The sequence below is a fragment of the Salvelinus sp. IW2-2015 genome, linkage group LG15, assembly GCF_002910315.2.
Source record: "Salvelinus sp. IW2-2015 linkage group LG15, ASM291031v2, whole genome shotgun sequence".
Taxonomy (NCBI): Eukaryota; Metazoa; Chordata; class Actinopteri; order Salmoniformes; family Salmonidae; genus Salvelinus; species Salvelinus sp. IW2-2015.
The window spans coordinates 61,837,535-61,855,189 of record NC_036855.1 but is presented as its reverse complement, the minus strand read 5'-3'; the positions used below and the strand labels follow the sequence as shown (position 1 = coordinate 61,855,189).

The 17,655-nt window shown below is 44.3% G+C and overlaps 2 protein-coding genes across 2 annotated transcripts in view; both read right to left on the bottom strand.

The window, feature by feature from the left end:
* Positions 1–131: 131 nt before the first annotated feature.
* Positions 132–2,437, bottom strand: LOC111973671 (5-hydroxyisourate hydrolase-like). The gene is made up of 4 exons (XM_024001043.2): positions 1,861–2,437; positions 1,378–1,517; positions 939–1,074; positions 132–707 (listed from the first exon to the last, which is right to left on the bottom strand). The coding sequence occupies exons 1-4, from the start codon at positions 1,912–1,914 to the stop codon at positions 618–620; spliced, it is 420 nt and encodes a 139-aa protein (XP_023856811.1). The 5' UTR covers positions 1,915–2,437; the 3' UTR covers positions 132–617.
* A 1,567-nt stretch (positions 2,438–4,004) lies between these two features.
* The window catches only part of LOC111974789 (RNA-binding Raly-like protein), a 294,018-nt gene continuing 280,367 nt past the window's right edge, over positions 4,005–17,655 (bottom strand). Inside the window, exons 2-6 of the mRNA XM_024002792.2 lie at positions 12,424–12,474; positions 7,239–7,408; positions 6,800–6,913; positions 5,985–6,136; positions 4,005–5,343 (exon numbers count right to left, since the gene is read on the bottom strand). Of these exons, the coding sequence (XP_023858560.1) occupies positions 5,305–5,343; positions 5,985–6,136; positions 6,800–6,913; positions 7,239–7,408; positions 12,424–12,474 (526 nt within the window). The 3' untranslated portion in view covers positions 4,005–5,304. The remainder of the gene's footprint in view (positions 5,344–5,984; positions 6,137–6,799; positions 6,914–7,238; positions 7,409–12,423; positions 12,475–17,655) is intronic.

Here is a 17,655-nt window from a genome sequence, read left to right as displayed (position 1 = left end):
GAGAGTGCTTTCTTAGGTACATTTCTACCTATAATAACTGAAGGATGACTTTCAACCACCTGAATAGGCCCAGGTGACAGGTGCGGGTCACAGTCAGCCAGGGGCGCGTTCAGCAGGACACAACGTCTTGGAACGTTCAGATGTTTATTCTTCATAACATATTTCTATCTGACATGTAGAACAAGGAATCATGTAGACTCTGGTCATGGCATTTCTATCTGCAACGTTCGACAATGTTTAATATCTCGTGGACAGACTACGTAAACATAAATGGTTCTGTAGATCTGGCATGATAAAACGGGATGAGTGAGATAATGAGCAGCATTAGTTCCGGTGCTTTGGATTAATCACGATTTCACAGGTGTTAGCATCTTTCAAATTTTGTAAGGGGAGGGGACATTTGAACCATATACTTGCCCGTAACTTGCAAAGAGAGAAGGGTGGATCTCTTCGTTCCGGTTCCGATCTCTTCCCTTAACACATATGGACCCGGAACTTAATCAAGCATCTGACAATTACGCAAGACATTAGTTCTGGGTTAACCGTGATTAGACAACGTTTGACAACTGAATGTGGCCCAGGTGAAAGATGGTGAGTGGGGGTGAGTGACAGACTCTCTAGCTCCCCCGGTAGGTAGTGTAGGAGAAGCGGCTGCAGAGCAGAGGAACATGGAACTTCTGACTGTGGTCCGTTATGGTGAAGACTATCTGCAGATAAACACAGACCACCAATGTGTTAGTAACCACTCAGCCAACCAATAGGAGCTACCGAAACATTTAGCGTTCAGTTAGCGATCGCATAGCTGACAAGGAAATAAACAGAAGCTGATTCTGTAGATATAAAGAAACATTTATGTCTAACTTTATATGTCCAACAGTCATACATTTAAATGCACCCTTTCTTTATGATAAAAGCATTGAAGACTGTCTTCAACTAACCTCGACGTATGGGTAGAAAGAGGTCTCTCCCAGACTCTCCCAGTATTGGCCTGTCTCAAAGCGCATCTTGTACACTGCTGGAGTGAACGTTTCTCTGGTGATGAGTCCTGGGCAGCGCCCATCATCATTAGTAGTCCTGAGAAGAAATTATTTAAAATTATATAAAATACTGAATACATTGGACATTGGTTTGATGTGATCCTGAAATAAGCCTTGGCTCATTAACATTACTACCGGTATAAAGATATTCATGTTTGATAATATTATGCAGCCCTGCTGAAAGAGGCTGTAGAGGTGAATCTGAAATTTCTAAAATAAATACTAAATGTGTATTTGTCTATTATATTGATTATTATGAAGCTGATAAGAAATTATTGTGTTAATTTTCATTCTATGTCTATGTTAACTGGTGCTGCAGCACTCTCTGTGATGAGGTTACCCTGTGGTGAGAAGGTTCCAGAGTGAAGTGGAGGGATCCATGCGATGCAGGCTGAGGGCCATGTGGGCTCCAGGGACGCCCATCCCGGTGTTCAGGACGTGAGTGGTCAGGGGGCTGTATGGAGCTGCCATCTCTGCACACTACAGCGCATACACCGACAGCATAGTGAGTAAACATTATGGACATATGGCTACTGTAATTTTGCACACTATATACAGAAAGCTGTAGGCTAACTGTAGCCTATAAATTATKTATTATTTGGGTTAAAATAGAAGTTAGGCTTAGCTGAACGCCTAATGTCTATGAGCTGAACTAACCCAACATTTGTTATATTTTCCCATCTTTTACTTTCGCTTTATTATTTTCATGAATTTCATAACAATCCTGCAGACAAACGAATGTCACATGTCAATAATTTCGGTTTATAATATTGTAATACAAAAAACACTATTTCTGAAAATCAAAAGCAATATATTAGCCTACCGTGTATTCACCCAAAAGATGAYCCTTTWTGTGCTGTAATCGGCTGGTACTCATGCGCGCTGATTTCAAAGTAATCCCAAACCAGTTTYCCCCTCTAGTGAAAAGTATGGCATTTACGGTGAATTAACTGTAACAGATTTTAAGCACAARTTCAAAACTCACGAGGTTATTCATATGACTAGGGCTGCTCTGTTTGCTGTTGCAACTTACATATCTCGTTGGGAGGAACATCAGCATTTRTTAATGGTTMAGARTATGCAAACATCCCAGTCACAAWTGGCCTTTTAACATTTTTGGAAACAGGCTTGGGTCAAAGTGCGWTTTAGCMCACGTTAGATAAGTCCTTAATAATGATAATMGTGAGGATTGTAGGCCTAAATGCCATTATTAGCATAATTGTGTAGCCTAACATCGGTTCAGTCAGGGTGAATAACATATCGCCTACTGCTCTACACAGGGGAGCAAGCTTAAAAACATCCCAACACTGCTCTATGAGTTGCTTTATTTCCCTTTCAATCCAGTTTAGAAGCTAGTTGTATATAATGAACTGTGCATTCAGAAAGTATTCAGACCCCTTGACTTTTTTCACATTTTGTTACATTACAGCCTTATTCTAAAATTGATTACATAGATGTTTTCCCTCATCACTCAACACACAATACCCCATTATGATAAAGAAAAAACTGTTTTTGTTAGCATTTTTTTTTTTACTGAATTTCATTTAATTTACATAAGTATTCAGACCCTTTACTTAGTACTTTGTTGAAGCACCTTTGGCAGTTATTACAGCTTCGAGTCTTCTTGGGTATGAAACTACAAGCTTGGCACACCTGTATTTGGGGAGTTTCTCCCATTCTTCTCTGCAGATCCTCTCAAACTCTGGAAGGTTGAATGGGGAGCTGCGCTGCACAGCTATTTTCAGGTCTCTCCAGGGATGTTCGATCGGGTTCAAGTCCAGGCTCTGGCTGGGCCACTCAAGGACATTCAGAGACTTGTGCCGAAGCCACTCCAGTGTTGTCTTGTCTGTGTGCTTAGGGTCGGAAGGTGAAGGTGAACCTTCGTCCCCAGGCTGAGGTCCTGAGCGCTCTGGAGCAGGTTTTCATCAAAGATCTCTCTGTACTTTGCTCCGTTTATCTTTCCCTCGATCCTGACTAGTCTCCCAGTCCCTGCAGCTGAAAAACATCCCCACAGCATGATGCTGACACCACCATGATTCACGGTAGGGATGGTTCCAGGTTTCCTCCAGATGTGACGCTTGGCATTCAGGCCAGATAGTTCAATCTTGGTTTCATCAGACCAGAGAATCTTGTTTCTCATGCATGGTCTGAGAGTCATTTCGGTGCCTTTTGGCAAACTCTTAGCAGGCTGTCATGTGCCATTTACTGAGGAGTGGCTTCTGTTTGGCCACTCCACCATAAAGGCCTGATTGGTGGAGTGCTGCAGAGATAGTTGTCCTTCTGGAAGGTTCTCCCATCTCGACAGAGGAACTCTGGAGTTCTGTCAGAGTGACCATTGGGTTCTTGGTCACCTCCCTGACCAAGGCCCTTCCCCCCTGATTGTTCAGCTTGGCCGGGCAGCCATCTCTAGGAAGAGTCTCAAGGATGATCAATGGTAACAGGATGCACCTGAGCTCAATTTCGAGTATCATAGCAAAGGGTCTGAATAGTTATGTAACATTTTTTAATATATATTTTTTAATAAATTAGCTAACTTTTTTTTTTAAATGTGTTTTTGCTTTGTTATTATGGGGTATTGCGTGTAGATTGATGAGGAAAAAAATGTCATTAATACATTTTTGAATAAGGCTGTAACTTAACAAAATGTGGAAAAAGTTAAGGGGTCTGAATACTTTCCAAATGTACTGTATGTAAACTTTGTTGAAACTCCACTGTCTGTATTCTGTCTCTAAATGTTGTATATCACTAGCAGCTGCAACACTATATCACCGAATAAAATTCTGAGTATGTGTAAATGTACTTGGCGAATAAAGGTGATTCTGAGAGATAAAAAGCATCTTGCTCTCCCCATCCTCTCTGTAACACTCAAATACTGTACACACACAGTTTACACACGTTCCGCTGTGTCTGATATTGAGCTTTACAATGTTTGTTGTTCAGGCAGCATTAGTTACACACACTACAGCATTGAATTTCATCCTGTTTCCCTTTATTACACACACACAGACACGGGAACCAAGCAACTGATTCTTATTCTCCCTAACCCCAAACTCTAAACCTGACTCGTAACCCTAATTTTCACCCTAACCCCTAAGCCTTAAATAACCTATTTTCTTGTGGGGACTGGCGAAATGTCCCCACTTGTCCGAAACTTCCTTCTGGCCCCCACTAGGATAGTAAAACCAAACAAACACACACACACACACACACACAACCACACACACACACACACACACACACACACACACACACACACACACACACACACACACACACACACACACACACACACACACACACACACACAATGATTTAAAAAAAAACACTCCCAGAGGTGTTTTTAATCAATATGAAAATACCTTTACTACTGTGACAGTGTGAGTAGTGTTTCCACTTGGCTCTTCATGAATGCAAACAGAACTAACAAAACATCTAACACCACTGGAATTATTATAAAACAATTAACATTTGTTGTTTTTCTTCGCTTTAAAAACATTAACAAATAAAAAAAACTAAAACAAAATGCTGGATTAAAATCGTACAGCTGACCTAATACAGTAAAGTTTTACAGTAATACACAATATTACACATGGACCGGGCCGGGGCCTCTCCTCAGCTCATAGCGCCAGGTACATAGAGGAAGAGATGGGCTACTGTTTCCATACCTAATACAGGCAGGTAGTAATACAGGAGAGAGATAACATTACACAGACATAAGGGGGGGGGGGGGGGATTAACTGATGGACAAGTATCAACTGATGGACTCATGCTCTGGTAGTGATATGATATACAGAAAACAAAGTAACTCAAGTCACCGAAAAACTATGATTGCGACATCTATAGTATGCTCATTTCAGATACCCTCAGTCTCTCAATATGCATGTCAAATTTATACGAACTGGTAATCAGAATGTTTTTCTGGAAAATATGAAGACGGGCTAAAAAGAACATAAGAAAATTATGAATATAGAAATTATTTCACTTTCCTGTTCTGGTTAATAATTACACTCTACATATAAAATGTGTGTTAATTTAAGCTGATCTCAGTGGTGAATATCCAAGGGAGATACTTGATTTCTGATAAACTATAATTACAGTGTGTCCTTGTATGTGTGCTGTTGATGTATATGTGGATATAGAATACAATGTAACTGGTTGGTTAGACAGGAGTGGGGCCTCTGAATCAGTTGTTGGCATGGTAACTTCTTGACAAGATGTTCTCTTCCTCTATGTCTGGCGCTCCTCCGTTTCTTCTCTGTTTCCATCCTCACATCTCGTCCTCAGGGTCAGAGCTGTGGTTATTCATCTGTAACACACACACACTCAATCAGCAACAGTGTGTCAAAACACCAAAGAGTGTTTTGTTCAGGTAAGGCTCCCCTCTCCAGGGTGATTATACACAGTGATGAGGAAGGTCTGGAGGATAATAGTCTTCTATATAAACACCCACTCATCTGTCAGGGTAAGAGCATCCTGTCCTGCTTTCGTTTGTCCTATTTTCAATCTCTCTTTCTTTCGCTCTCTTGCTTTTACTCTCAAATTTTCTTTGTGTGTTTGAGTTGCATGTCAGTTATGAGTGTGAACTGTGCGTGGGTGAGATGAACCCAGAATGAGATCTTCAAGTGTCATGCTATTGATGTGTCTGTATTACTCAAAATGACTGATGGCTATGGATTTGTTGCTCTTGTCACTGTTCTCTTTGTGTGTATGTGTGTGTGTGTTTCTGTGTGTGTGTGTGTGTTTCTGTTTGTATGTGTGTGTGTGTTTCTGTGTGTATGTGTGTGGCGATAAGCACTTTATTTCTGCTGCATGGCGAATCACTCTGACAACTGCTAAATCACAGCCATCCATAGGACATGCTTAGGTCCTCATGTTGCTCTGAGACAAGGAGAAAGCACTCCCACTCACATTCAGATATTCTCCACACACAGACATCAAGCCAGTTACCGTGTGATCATCGTCGCTGGCCTCCCCGAGTTCGGGGCTCTCTCTCTGGATGCAGCGGCGTGGGGGGGACAGGGGGGAGGGGGAGCGGTCACCGCTGCTGGCGGAGGGGGGGTACGGTGACCCGGCCAAACTGCCCTCCCTCACGGGAGACCCTAAAAAACATGGCGTGAGAGGGAGTGAATAGGAGTGAACATTCACTAAGTTCCCTCTATAGGGCAGATTAGTGTTGGTGTGCCTGTGCTCACTTTCAATCTAAACCATCGATGGTCAACTTCAATGCACTATTTGACAGACGAGAGGAGAGAACAAGAATGACAGGACGAGGGAGAGATGTGGCGATAGAGTGAGAAATGGGAGAGGGGAGACAGAAAGGAGAGATGAAGGAGTGGGGGACTGAGTGGAGGAGGATCGTAATTTACGCTGGAATAAATTAATATGAAGATGAGATCAGTCAATCACCCAAAGGCAACGCGCACAGATAAGAGATAGATAGAAAGGATGAGATGGCACACACACCCAAACACATTTCTTTTTTTATTTGTCGGTACAGTATGTGTGTCGTTGAAAGGACAAAGATGCAGTTTGTCCATGTGGCCACATGAGGGCAGCAGCAGCTACAACACTTCCATGTAGGGCTTTGTATTTATTCTCCTATAAGCCTTCTTTCGCCATCTCTGTACTTCTCACTGTCATTCTTCTGCACTGATTCGAAAGAACTGTACAGGTGAAAGCACACACTGTGGCTTCCCCTATCATGCTTTACTGCTGTTTCACCTGTCCACTCCCCTGTCTCTCTTTCTGATTGGTTGTCTCACCTGTGTGGTCCCGCCTCTGTGTGTCCATCCTGTCCAGGTTGTCGAGCAGCCCGTCAATCTGTGTCTTTATCAGAGTCAGCTCCCTCTTAATGACCTGCAGCTCCTCCATCCGCACTACAAGGAGGGAGAGGTTGAGGGAGGGAGAGGGAGGGGGGAGGAGAGATATAGAGAATGAGAGAGGGGGAGAGAAGGAAGAAAAGGATCCAAGGCAAGTTTCTGTGAGTGTGTTGGTAATAAGGACTATCAAGGTGATGAGGGTGGGTATTAGAACAGCATATACACTGCCTATTGGTTCTGCTCTGTTGATTTGGCCTAATAATGCGACCTGATTGGCTAGGATCCATTAAGGAAAGAGGCTGCTATGGAAGTGTTGTAATGAGAGAACCATCTTGAGTGTAGTGTGTGACTGTGTGTGTGTGTGAGTGTGTGTGCCACTCACACTTGGCCCTGTTGGAGCTGGTGGAGTGGGCTCTGGAGCTCTTGGAGGGGGGCCTGTCTCGGCTACGTCTGTGCCCAGAGGAAGTGGAGGAGGAGCGGGGTCGTTTGGCCAGGCTAGGTCCCTGGGACAGGGGAGGTAGGGAAGCTGGCACGCGCTGGTAGTCATACATCCTGAAGAGGGAAACATCCACACACACTGTCATCCAACTACTAGTACTTTGTGTAGTATTGTCAGTGTGACTAGATGTGTGATTTGACACCAGAAAAGTACAGTGACAGGATGTTTGTGAGTGAGTGTGTGAGCAAGCATGTGTGTGTGTTTGCGTGTTAGGGCAGTGGTTGGATGGATCCACCTGGTTGGATGGATGTGTCCGTGGGTGTGTGTGTGTGTTTTGTGAATGTATGTCTCTTATAATGAAGGACACAGAGGGAGAGGGTTGACAGAGGTGTAATACGATCTGACAAGCAGAGGAATATACACACACATACAGAATGTGTACACAAGTGAAAAAAAATAAGAAATAGTATCTGATAAGTGAGCAAGGGATATCCAGAAGGGAATGAGGAAATGAAGTTGAGCAGGTTGAAGACCCCTGGTAACTCCTCACCAACAACCATTTATACTATTACCCTACAGGTTGAAGACCCCTGGTACTCCTCACACAACCATTTATAGTATTACTCCTTCAGGTGAAGACCCCTGGTACTCCTCACACAACCATATAGCTATTACCCTACAGGTTGAAGACCCCTGGTAACTCCTCACACAACCATTATAGTATTACCCTACAGTTGAAAGACCCCTGGTACTCCTCACACAACCATTATACTATTACCCTACAGGGTTTTGAAGACCCCTGGTACTCCTCACACAACCATTATAGTATTACCCTACAGGTTGAAGACCCCTGGTACTCCTCACACAACCATTATAGTATTACCCTACAGGAAAACAGTACCACTGGATTTGGAAGTCTCACCACATCATGTGACAAAACACAAACAAACTACAAATGACTGATGAGTGTAATGACTACTAATGACTGAACATACTGAAGGAGAGGCGAGGTATGGAGGGATTGAAGGAGAAATGGGAATGGAGATGAGATGAGGAGAAGGGGAGAGATCTACTATGTGACAGAAGTTAGATTTGGATCAGTCTCCACTGTCAGTCCCCCCTCCTCCCTCGTTCCCCCATCCCCTAGCTCCGTATGCCCATCTATAGCTAAATCTAATTGGTTCTGTCAGGGCCAATCAAATGCTCTCTGGCAGCGCAGCGGAGCAGGTGACAGGAGAGAGTGTATCACACACTTGCTATATAGCAGTTACAGAAACATGGGAGAGTGTGTGTGTGTGTGTGCGTGTGTGTGGGATTGGAGAGGCCAGAGGCTGTGACAGAGAGAGGTGGCGTTCAGCCAGGGGGAAGGACACATGTCAACCTACTGTTAAAGGCTAAAAACGAACCAATAAGACACAGGAGCACAGCCAGCAAATCAGATTCCTCCGAGGGGTCAGAGCTAGCCAATCACACACACCACACACTTTACAGGAGTCAGCACTCCAATCAGATAACAACCATAGGCTGTAAGTCAATTTAGTCTCAGCTTGACTGGGACCTATGTTAACCTGTAGGCCCTATAACCACAGCTTTAATGAATGTCTTCCACTCTGAAATGAAGTACAGGACTGCCTACCTGGCTCCAGTCTACATTATCTAAGGGCTGGCTATCATCCTAACCTCTTAATAAGCTCTGCCACCTAATTAAATCCTGCGAGACTGACTGAGTCAGACTGAGTCACATTCCAACCTGAATGCCTTTCATATGGTATCTGCTTACAGCATCAGAGAGCCATTAGGGCTGAGAGCCAGACAGACAGAGACCTGGGCACTGGYTCCAGCTCTTAAAAACGGAGAGAGAGGAGGGAGGAGGAGGGGGAAAAGGAGGGTTGGAGCAAAACAGAAAGTAAGAGAGAGAGACAGAGAAGGACACATCACCCTCCATACACACCAAGAAGATCCTGCACAACCAAACACCCACCCCAGGAACCATAGCCCTGTTCTCCTGTGCCCTGAGTGTAGCCTACAGCAGAGCAGGGCTCAGAGACTCATGGACAGATTTGGTTATTGTTTATTTACATGTCCTATGTAAGCCTGAGTGGCCTTTACACAGTCAGGGCTGTGTGGAGATAGCCACCCTCTCTGCAGTAAGGCTCCAGGCAGACTRCTGAGGAGAGAGAAACACACTTTAAACCAGCTGCAAACAGGATGCCAGTCGGGAAGCCTTGTGGTGTGATGTAAGTTTGGGTTCAGTGATTGAGCTGTATGTCGCTGAGAGAGACAAGACTTTAGTGTTCAGTTGAGGAACGTGTGTTACCCTTTTACTGAAATCTATCTCACACTTCAGTTCCCCTGTCTCAGGAGAATGTATTTCCAGTATATAACCAGATACAGCCACCTCACTGTGCATGAAGTATATCAACCGGCCACCAATGTAGTGAGAGGGCTGCGACCGTTGCCGTTCAGCAGAGACGCTGGGAGACTAAAGACTTATGGGAGTTTAAAGTCCTTTAGTGGAGTTTGCAGTGTGCTGCTACATCGACTTTGAAGTGTAGTTTCAGAGAATAGGAGCTCGTGAAACAGACAACGAGAGACTGTGGATGTGTGAGGATTAGAGAAAACAGAGCGAGAGTGTGTAAGTGTCTGTGTAAGTGTGTGTGTGTGGATTAGAAGAGAGATTATAAAAGAGTCTTTGTCTCTGCTAGAGCTGTTATCTGTGTGTAGAGGCAGACATTTTCTCATATGCACACAAACAGATGTACAGACACACACGCACACACACACACTAACACACACACGCTGTCGATGGAGCTAGCCAGCCACGTAGGGCAAAATCATGTACCGTGTTTGAAGCAAATTGAAAATCAGTGGTGAGGGTTTTTTCCTGTGTGAAGACAGAAAAATGCAGAGCGCGGCAAAACAACAAAATGCAAAGAAAAGATGACAGTGTCAACTCACAGCTACAGTGACTGTGTTGTGCGCGTGCGTGTGTGTGTGTGTGTGTGTGTGTGGTGTGTGTGTGTGTGTGTGTGTGTGTGTGTGTGTGTGGTGTGTGTGTGTGTGGTGGTGTGTGTGGTGTGTGTGTGTGTGTGTGTGTGTGTGTGTGTGTGTGTGTGGTGGTTGGACATGTTTAACTAGAAGTCCCCACAAGAATAGTAAACCAACAAAAATTTGACCAACTGGGGACATTTTGTTAGTCCCCACGAGGTCAAATGCTATTTCTAGGGGGTTAGAATTATGTTAAGGGTTAGGAGCTATGGTTAGTTTTAGGGTTAGGGTTAGGAGCTAAGGTTTAGGGTTAGGACTAAGGTTAGGTTTTTCGGTTAAGGTTAGGTTTAGGGTAAGAGTACGGGTTAGGGTTAGGGTTAGGGTTATGGTTAGGTTAGGGGTTAGGGAAAATAGGATTTTGAATGGGAGAGAATTGTGTGTCTTCACAAGGTTAGCTGTACAATACTGTATGTGTGTGTGTGTGTGTGTGTGTGCGAGAGAGAGATAAAGGGAGGTGGAGTTGTAATCTCTATGTTGGACAGCCTGTTTCTCTAACCACCCTCCTTACATCTTATTTTATTTTCTTTCTGCATGTTTGTTTAAACTGAAGATAGAAACATAAACATAGAGGACGTCCTCAACTCTTCTGTGCATAACTACATCTACAGCATCTGACTGCCTCTGAGTGCATTCACACAGAGGACAACAAGGTTGTTCAGTGTGTGTGTGTGTGTTGTGTGTGAGAGAGAGAGAGAGAGCACTCTTTATTCAAATGTGCTGAGTGCTGTGTTTATGAATGAGCCGTGTCACCTTCAGTGTGCCTGAGGGGGGTGGAGAGCTCCCACAGCAATTACCTGAGTGACTGACCTGGGTGACGAACCAGACAGAACCGGACTCAACTGGACTTGGCATAACTGAGTCAGACTGAACATGACGGACTTGGGTTGAGCCATGCTGAACCAGAAAGAATCAGACTTAACTGGACTTGGCACAACTGAGTCAGACTGAACAGGACTGACCTGGGTTAAGCCATGCTGAACTGGACTAAACCGGACTGATATGGACGGAATCCGACGAGATCAGAGATCATCAGACAAAGGCATTGAGCAAGACTGGAGTGGACTGAACGGGATTGAACTGTGACCTGGGTAGGGCCGCACTAAACTTGAATTAATTGTGTTGAACCGGACTGGCTGTCAAATTCTGTCTTGGAATCTGAACTGAGGTCATGATCTCTTGGCTGGAGCTGTAGCGAAAACACTCCACAGCTCCATGTCAAAACACAGTACCATCTACAGTACTGTACCCCCGGAAAGTGAACAGGAACTTTATGGCAGTTTTGAAGCCTACAATTAATTCTCTATATGCTTCAGTTACTGTAATGTAGCCTCCCTGACCCATGGCCCAACCTCTGCTGTGAGCCACAGAAAACTAACCTGAGCTTTAATGGAACTTGTAATATAAGCTGCTGCACTTAGAACAGTTTAAGCTGACTCATAATTATTAGAGTGCCTCAGCTAGGTCAGAGTGCTTACAACTGAGCTGGATTCCGTAATAAGGCCACAGCAGCACATATCAGCTCCCTGTGTGTTGATGTGTGTGTTTGGGAGTGTTTGTCTTGTGTGTGTGTGTGTGTGTGTGTGTGGTGTGTGTGTGTGTGTTGTGTGGTGTGTGTGTGTGTGTGTGTGGTGTGTGTGTGTGTGTGTGTGTGTGTGTGTGTGTGTGTGTGTGGTGTGTGTGTGTGTGTGTGTGTGTGGGTGTGTGTGTGTGTGTGTGTGTGTGGTGTGGTACACTTGAAAGGTGTGGTTTGTGCACAGGATGTATGTGTGTGTGTGTGTTTGTCTATGTGTACAGTATGTGTGTGTGTTTGTTCATTCATATGTGTGTCCTCAAACACCTGCCAGGCTGAGTGGAGTGAAGATTTACAAGGTACAATTAGTGGGCAGTGCAGGCAGCTCTGTTAGCAAAGACACATGACTGACAGCTCAGTGACAGGCAGGGGGAGGGGGAGGAGGAGAGGGCCAGCAGGAGACAGGGAGACAAGGAGGGTTAAGTGTGTGTTTTAAGACTTTTCCTCTGTCCGACTCTGAACATTCAGGGTTTGTGTGAGAGGTGCGGTGCAGAGGCGGGCTGACAGTACCTGTCATAGAGGTCCTCCTGATAGCACTCATAGTCCAGGTCATAGTCAGATCTGCAGAGAGAGGAGGGGGAGGGGAGGGAAGGATGGAGAGAGAGAGAGAGAGAGAGAGAGGGTGATAGAGAGAGGAGGGGGGGATGGAGAGAGAGAGGAGGGGGAGAGAGAGAAGAGGGGATAGAGAGAGGGGGGGGTGGGGAGAGAGAGTGAGTTGACAGTGGCCTGACACAAAGGCTCACAACTGTCTTCACAGCTGACTGACAGAGGTGTTACTGACAACACATGCACGCACACAACACACACACACACACACACCACACCACACACACACACACACACAACACACACACACACACACACACACACCACACACACAAACACACACACACACACACACACACAACACCACACAACACAACCACACACACACACACACACAAATACAATCATCCTCTGTGAAAGCAGAGGCTGATGAAAAACTGAGAGATCAAACAACATCTATCTCGATACAAGCAGCCTTTCAGATCTGTTCCTTATTAGGTGAGCTAAATATACTGTGCCATCAGAGATATTTCACTCTGTAAGCAGGCTGCTGGAATAGTGTGTACATAGTTAGAGCAGGGCTCTGGCAACTGGAAGGAATATGCTATTCATGATTTCTAGCCAGCTGGAAAAAAGACATGGATTTGTTGTGCCACAGCACCACAAGGTGGGAAAATCCATAGAAATTGTCCTGTGTTATGCACCAATGACCACAGGCTGCGCACTCTATGTCTTCTACATATTCCAGCTCATTTACTGTGAAGTTGGACTGTGCAGTGTGTGTGTGTGTGTGTGTGTGTGTGTGTGTGGTGTGTGTGTGTTGTGTGTGTTGTGTGTGTGGTGTGTGTGTGTGTGTGTGTGTGTGTGTGTGTGTGTGTGTGTGTGTGTGTGTGTGTGGTGTTGTGTGTGTGTGTGTGTGTGTGTGTGTGTGTGTGTGTGTGTGTGTGTGTGTGTATGCACCCATCTGTGTATGTGCCTGTGTGTGTGTGTTTGTGCATCTCTGTGTGTGTTTGATTAGACTCAACTTGCTCACACCTTTGCCTACAATATATGGGCAGAGTTTGCTGTAGGTTGTAGTTTATAGATTACCCTGTACGGTTTGGTGTGTAGAGAGGACCAGGGCAGAGAGAGGAGTGACACTAAGCCTGATGGTAAGTAGCTCATACCCTGGTGTGTAGTTAAATAGAGCTCAGCATTTCTCTGTGTGTTTAATCCCTGCCTGGACACTGATACCCCAGCCCTAAAGTCCACACACACACGCATGTAAGTACGCACGCACAAGCATACACACACACACATGCGCGCACACACATAGACATTATCAGCAAACACCCTCCACTTTTGCTTTCTGTAAAACTTTCAACCATAGAGAAGCAGTGTATTTATAGGTGCCTGAAAGGTGACTCATGTACCCATACTAATTCCTATTTATTACACATATATTAATACACTGTATAAATAGAACCATCAGCATAGCCTCTACTGAATCTAATACATGATCACCTCAAAGTGAGTAGCATACAGTACATGGGTTCATCAGAGACTCTCAAACAGATGGATCAAACCAGACACACACAGACACACACAGACACATGACATACAGATGACACACACACAAAATCACACCCACGTACACACACAGATGAATGACAGACACATAACACACTCTCATCACGTCCATGCACGCACGCACGCACGCACGCACGCACGCACGCACACACACACACACACACCTAAAGCCCCTCTGTCCTATCTGTCTCTGCAGGGGGCTGGTGAGTCTCAGTGCTGTAATCATGCTGTTGACTGGAGGAAAGTGATGTATCAGTAAACATGTCAGGAAGTACAGCAGGAGACTAAAACTAACACTTTTTCACAGCTAAAAACATACAGTACACACAWGCATGAGYRCAGACACACAGACAGATGTGCTGCACACACATACACAMACACTTTCTCTCGCTCACTCTGTATGTAAATGTGAWTCAGAATGTAGCAACSCTGTCYCTGAAGTGTTGAGATAGCTAGCAGTGTTGGTATAAAAGTGTGTGTTTGTGTACCTGAGGTGTGTGTGAATTCCTAATGAATTCTCCTCCAGCTACCCGCAGCCAAACTGTTTCTGGTTTTCTCCCCTCSTCTGAAGACAGTTGGWTTTTCTGAGCTCCAKATTYTGMCAGCTTCAAATAATCTGTAATAAGTGTMAACATTTACRYCTCATCACGCTCTTCCCCAACTGTGTTTTATGATTTAGCTCRAGGTCTGATCARTTTGCAGAAAGCCTTCTGTTATTCTAAATRYCRGTAGGCCTTTCATGTGAAATGGTAGACATCTATGTTTCCAGCTATCCCTATTTAACATGATGGAAACKCAGTCCTCTGYAGGGGAGCACACTCTGGTTGAAGGTTTCTTTCCATGTCCAAATGTGTGTGTGGGTCTGCACAGTGCGGGGTTGGCTGTGTGGATTAGGGTTTATGTGCGTTGTACTACTGAACCAAAACAAAACCACTCTACWTAGCCAGTTCCAAGACMCTGACAAAACCGTTCTACTTAGCCACCATTGAAACTGAACTCAAACAGAACCTCTCCACTCAGTCTGCTAATAGGACCCAACTGAACACAACCTCTCAACCTCTACCCACAGATTCCCTGCRCTCAGCAGAACACCATGAGCTAACARATCTGGCGGCCAAYAGAAGTTCTGTGCTCAGGCAGGGAGRAGAGRCGGAGTGAGCAATCGGGAGAGAGAACAGCCCCATGGTCCCCGGCACAGATGAGGGGCTCTGTGTCCTAATGGGGAACTCGAGCGGAAAACAGAGAAAATAACAACTATTTGCCAAACTCTCACAGCAGGAAAACTAAGACAGACTGACTCACTCTAACTCYCTTTCTCCCTCTTTTTCTCTATCATTTTCTCTCCCTGCAGCAATGTTCTAGTTGGTAATCTGTGTCATTTAGCACTGGGAGGAGAGAGAGAGAGTCAGAACAGAAAACAATTTCCATTTCCTCTTCCATTATCCAAGCCATCTTCTGTTATTAGAGTGGCTAAACTCTTCAACCAAGTCTGAGACAAGCAGACAGACATGTCAGGTATTAGTGCCTTTCTGCAGTTTGGAAACATAGTGCATTACAGTATCATCATCCTTTTAGCCGAGCACTCCGGAGAGGCATTGTGATTGCAACACCACCTGCCTGGTGAAAAGACAGATTCCCTGCTCCAGAATGGTCACCATGACCAAAATGACTGCTGTGAGACCATAAGTCAGTGGTATTCTCCTAGTGGGGTCGCGGGGGAACTTCAATGGGGTAGCCAATTTTTTATATATTTTTTAATGCAATGAACTGAAGGTTATTTGTTGATGTAAAATTTTWAATGTACCAATTTTAAGGTTTTAAGGTTTAAGGTTAGATTTGGCGTGGGGTGGGATCACTAGGCATTTTGAGGGGGGAAATGGGGTCCCCAGAAATTCTGGCAGAAAAATGGGGTCCCCGCTGAAAAAGTTTGAATACCACGAGACATAAACAGTATCTATTAGAACCACAGCACATCTCTCGACCATAATGTTGAGCGATTAGTGCTTTTTGAGGTCGGTTCGGTTTTGGTTCGATTCTATGAAGAGAAAAAAATCACCGTTTTTGATTTCGGTTTCAAATTATAWTTTTTTTCATTAATTGCACTATGCGTTATGTGGGTTGAATGCTGTAACAACAGATAATAAAACAAGTCCCATGATGGTAGTGATGGCCAATTACTGCTTATCACTTATTAACCATCATTTATTCACATTACTTTACTAAAAMTATTTCAGTTGTGTATATTACATTTGTTTTATTTGATGACTTTGTTATTTAATTCCAAGTCATCATCTCATCTCTATAGAGCTGCTGCCTATGCTGTCTGACAAAACCACTATTTTATTGGGCATTTTTTCCCGTTTTTTTCCTTCAAAGTAAATAAGCGTACTTTTATGAATCTGAATAAACTATCAATCCCTTATATCATGTATTTTCAGAAAGAGATACCTAGTAAAATGTTGGTTTATTACTCAGCACTTATCACAGCAACAAACCACCTGAGAGTAACCAATCACACTCTGGATTGTCCTTTAATGACATAATGGTCTCTGGAATGGAAGCTTGGTTGCATGACAAAGCAAGGTGCCCTTGCACACAATAAGCTTCCATTCCCCCTGTCGCAAGGGTATTTATAGCTCTATAGAGCTGCTGCCTATCTGTCTGACAAAATCACTATTTTAGTAGTTCTTCAAAGTTAATAAGGCATATTTTATGACTGCTGAATACTAACTATCAATCACTTAGATCATGTATTTCAGAAGAGATACCTCGTGAAGCAACTGCTCTCTATCTCTCTCGATCACACGTTCTTCTGTCTCTTCTCTCCTGTCTTTCGCTCACGCATAGATCGGACAAGTAGGCACGCAAGGGATTGGGGTCATTGGAGTTAATTACCACTGTTCTGCGCCAAACTAGTAGAATATTGGCCTGTTGGAAACTAAACTCCTACTCCATTGCAGTTCGGGCTTGATCTGATTTTCTAGAGAAAATGACGCATTGAGCTCACAGAAAAAAACGAACAAAATGGAATTCTAATAACTGACCAAGTTGGCATAAGTGTTATAAAACAAAAAATGACTGACAATTCTGTTAATCGCTCACAATACTCAACCAGCAACAGCACCACCTTGAGTAAACCAATCACACGCTGGTTCTCTTTAATTACATAATGGTCTCTGAGTTTTGAGTGGAACTATGTTGAGAGAGAGAAGTGGCAGCTCAGTGAAGTTTGTATGTGATGGGTGTGTGTGTGTGTGTGTGTGTGTGTGTGGTGTGTGTGTGTGTGTGTGTGTGTGTGTGTGTGTGTGTGTGTGTGTGTGTGTGGTGTGTGTGTGTGTGTGTGTGTGTGTGTGTGTGTGTGTGTGTGTGTGTGTGTGAAAAGGCAGTGCAGGACAGCCAAATGGACAGCGGGGTCGCAAAGGCTAATTAATTTATTTTCATAATTTCTCGAGTGCCCCGGCAATCCATTAGACATGGCTGGCTACAAATCATCTCACCTTGCTGGTCGGATAGCGTGTGTTATGGTGTGTGTGTGCGCAAGTGCAGATGTGGAAGGTGGAGGTGCTGTCTGTGGTAAGCATTTATACTTCCCCTGTCAACACACAGTGTATATTCACACCATCCCCA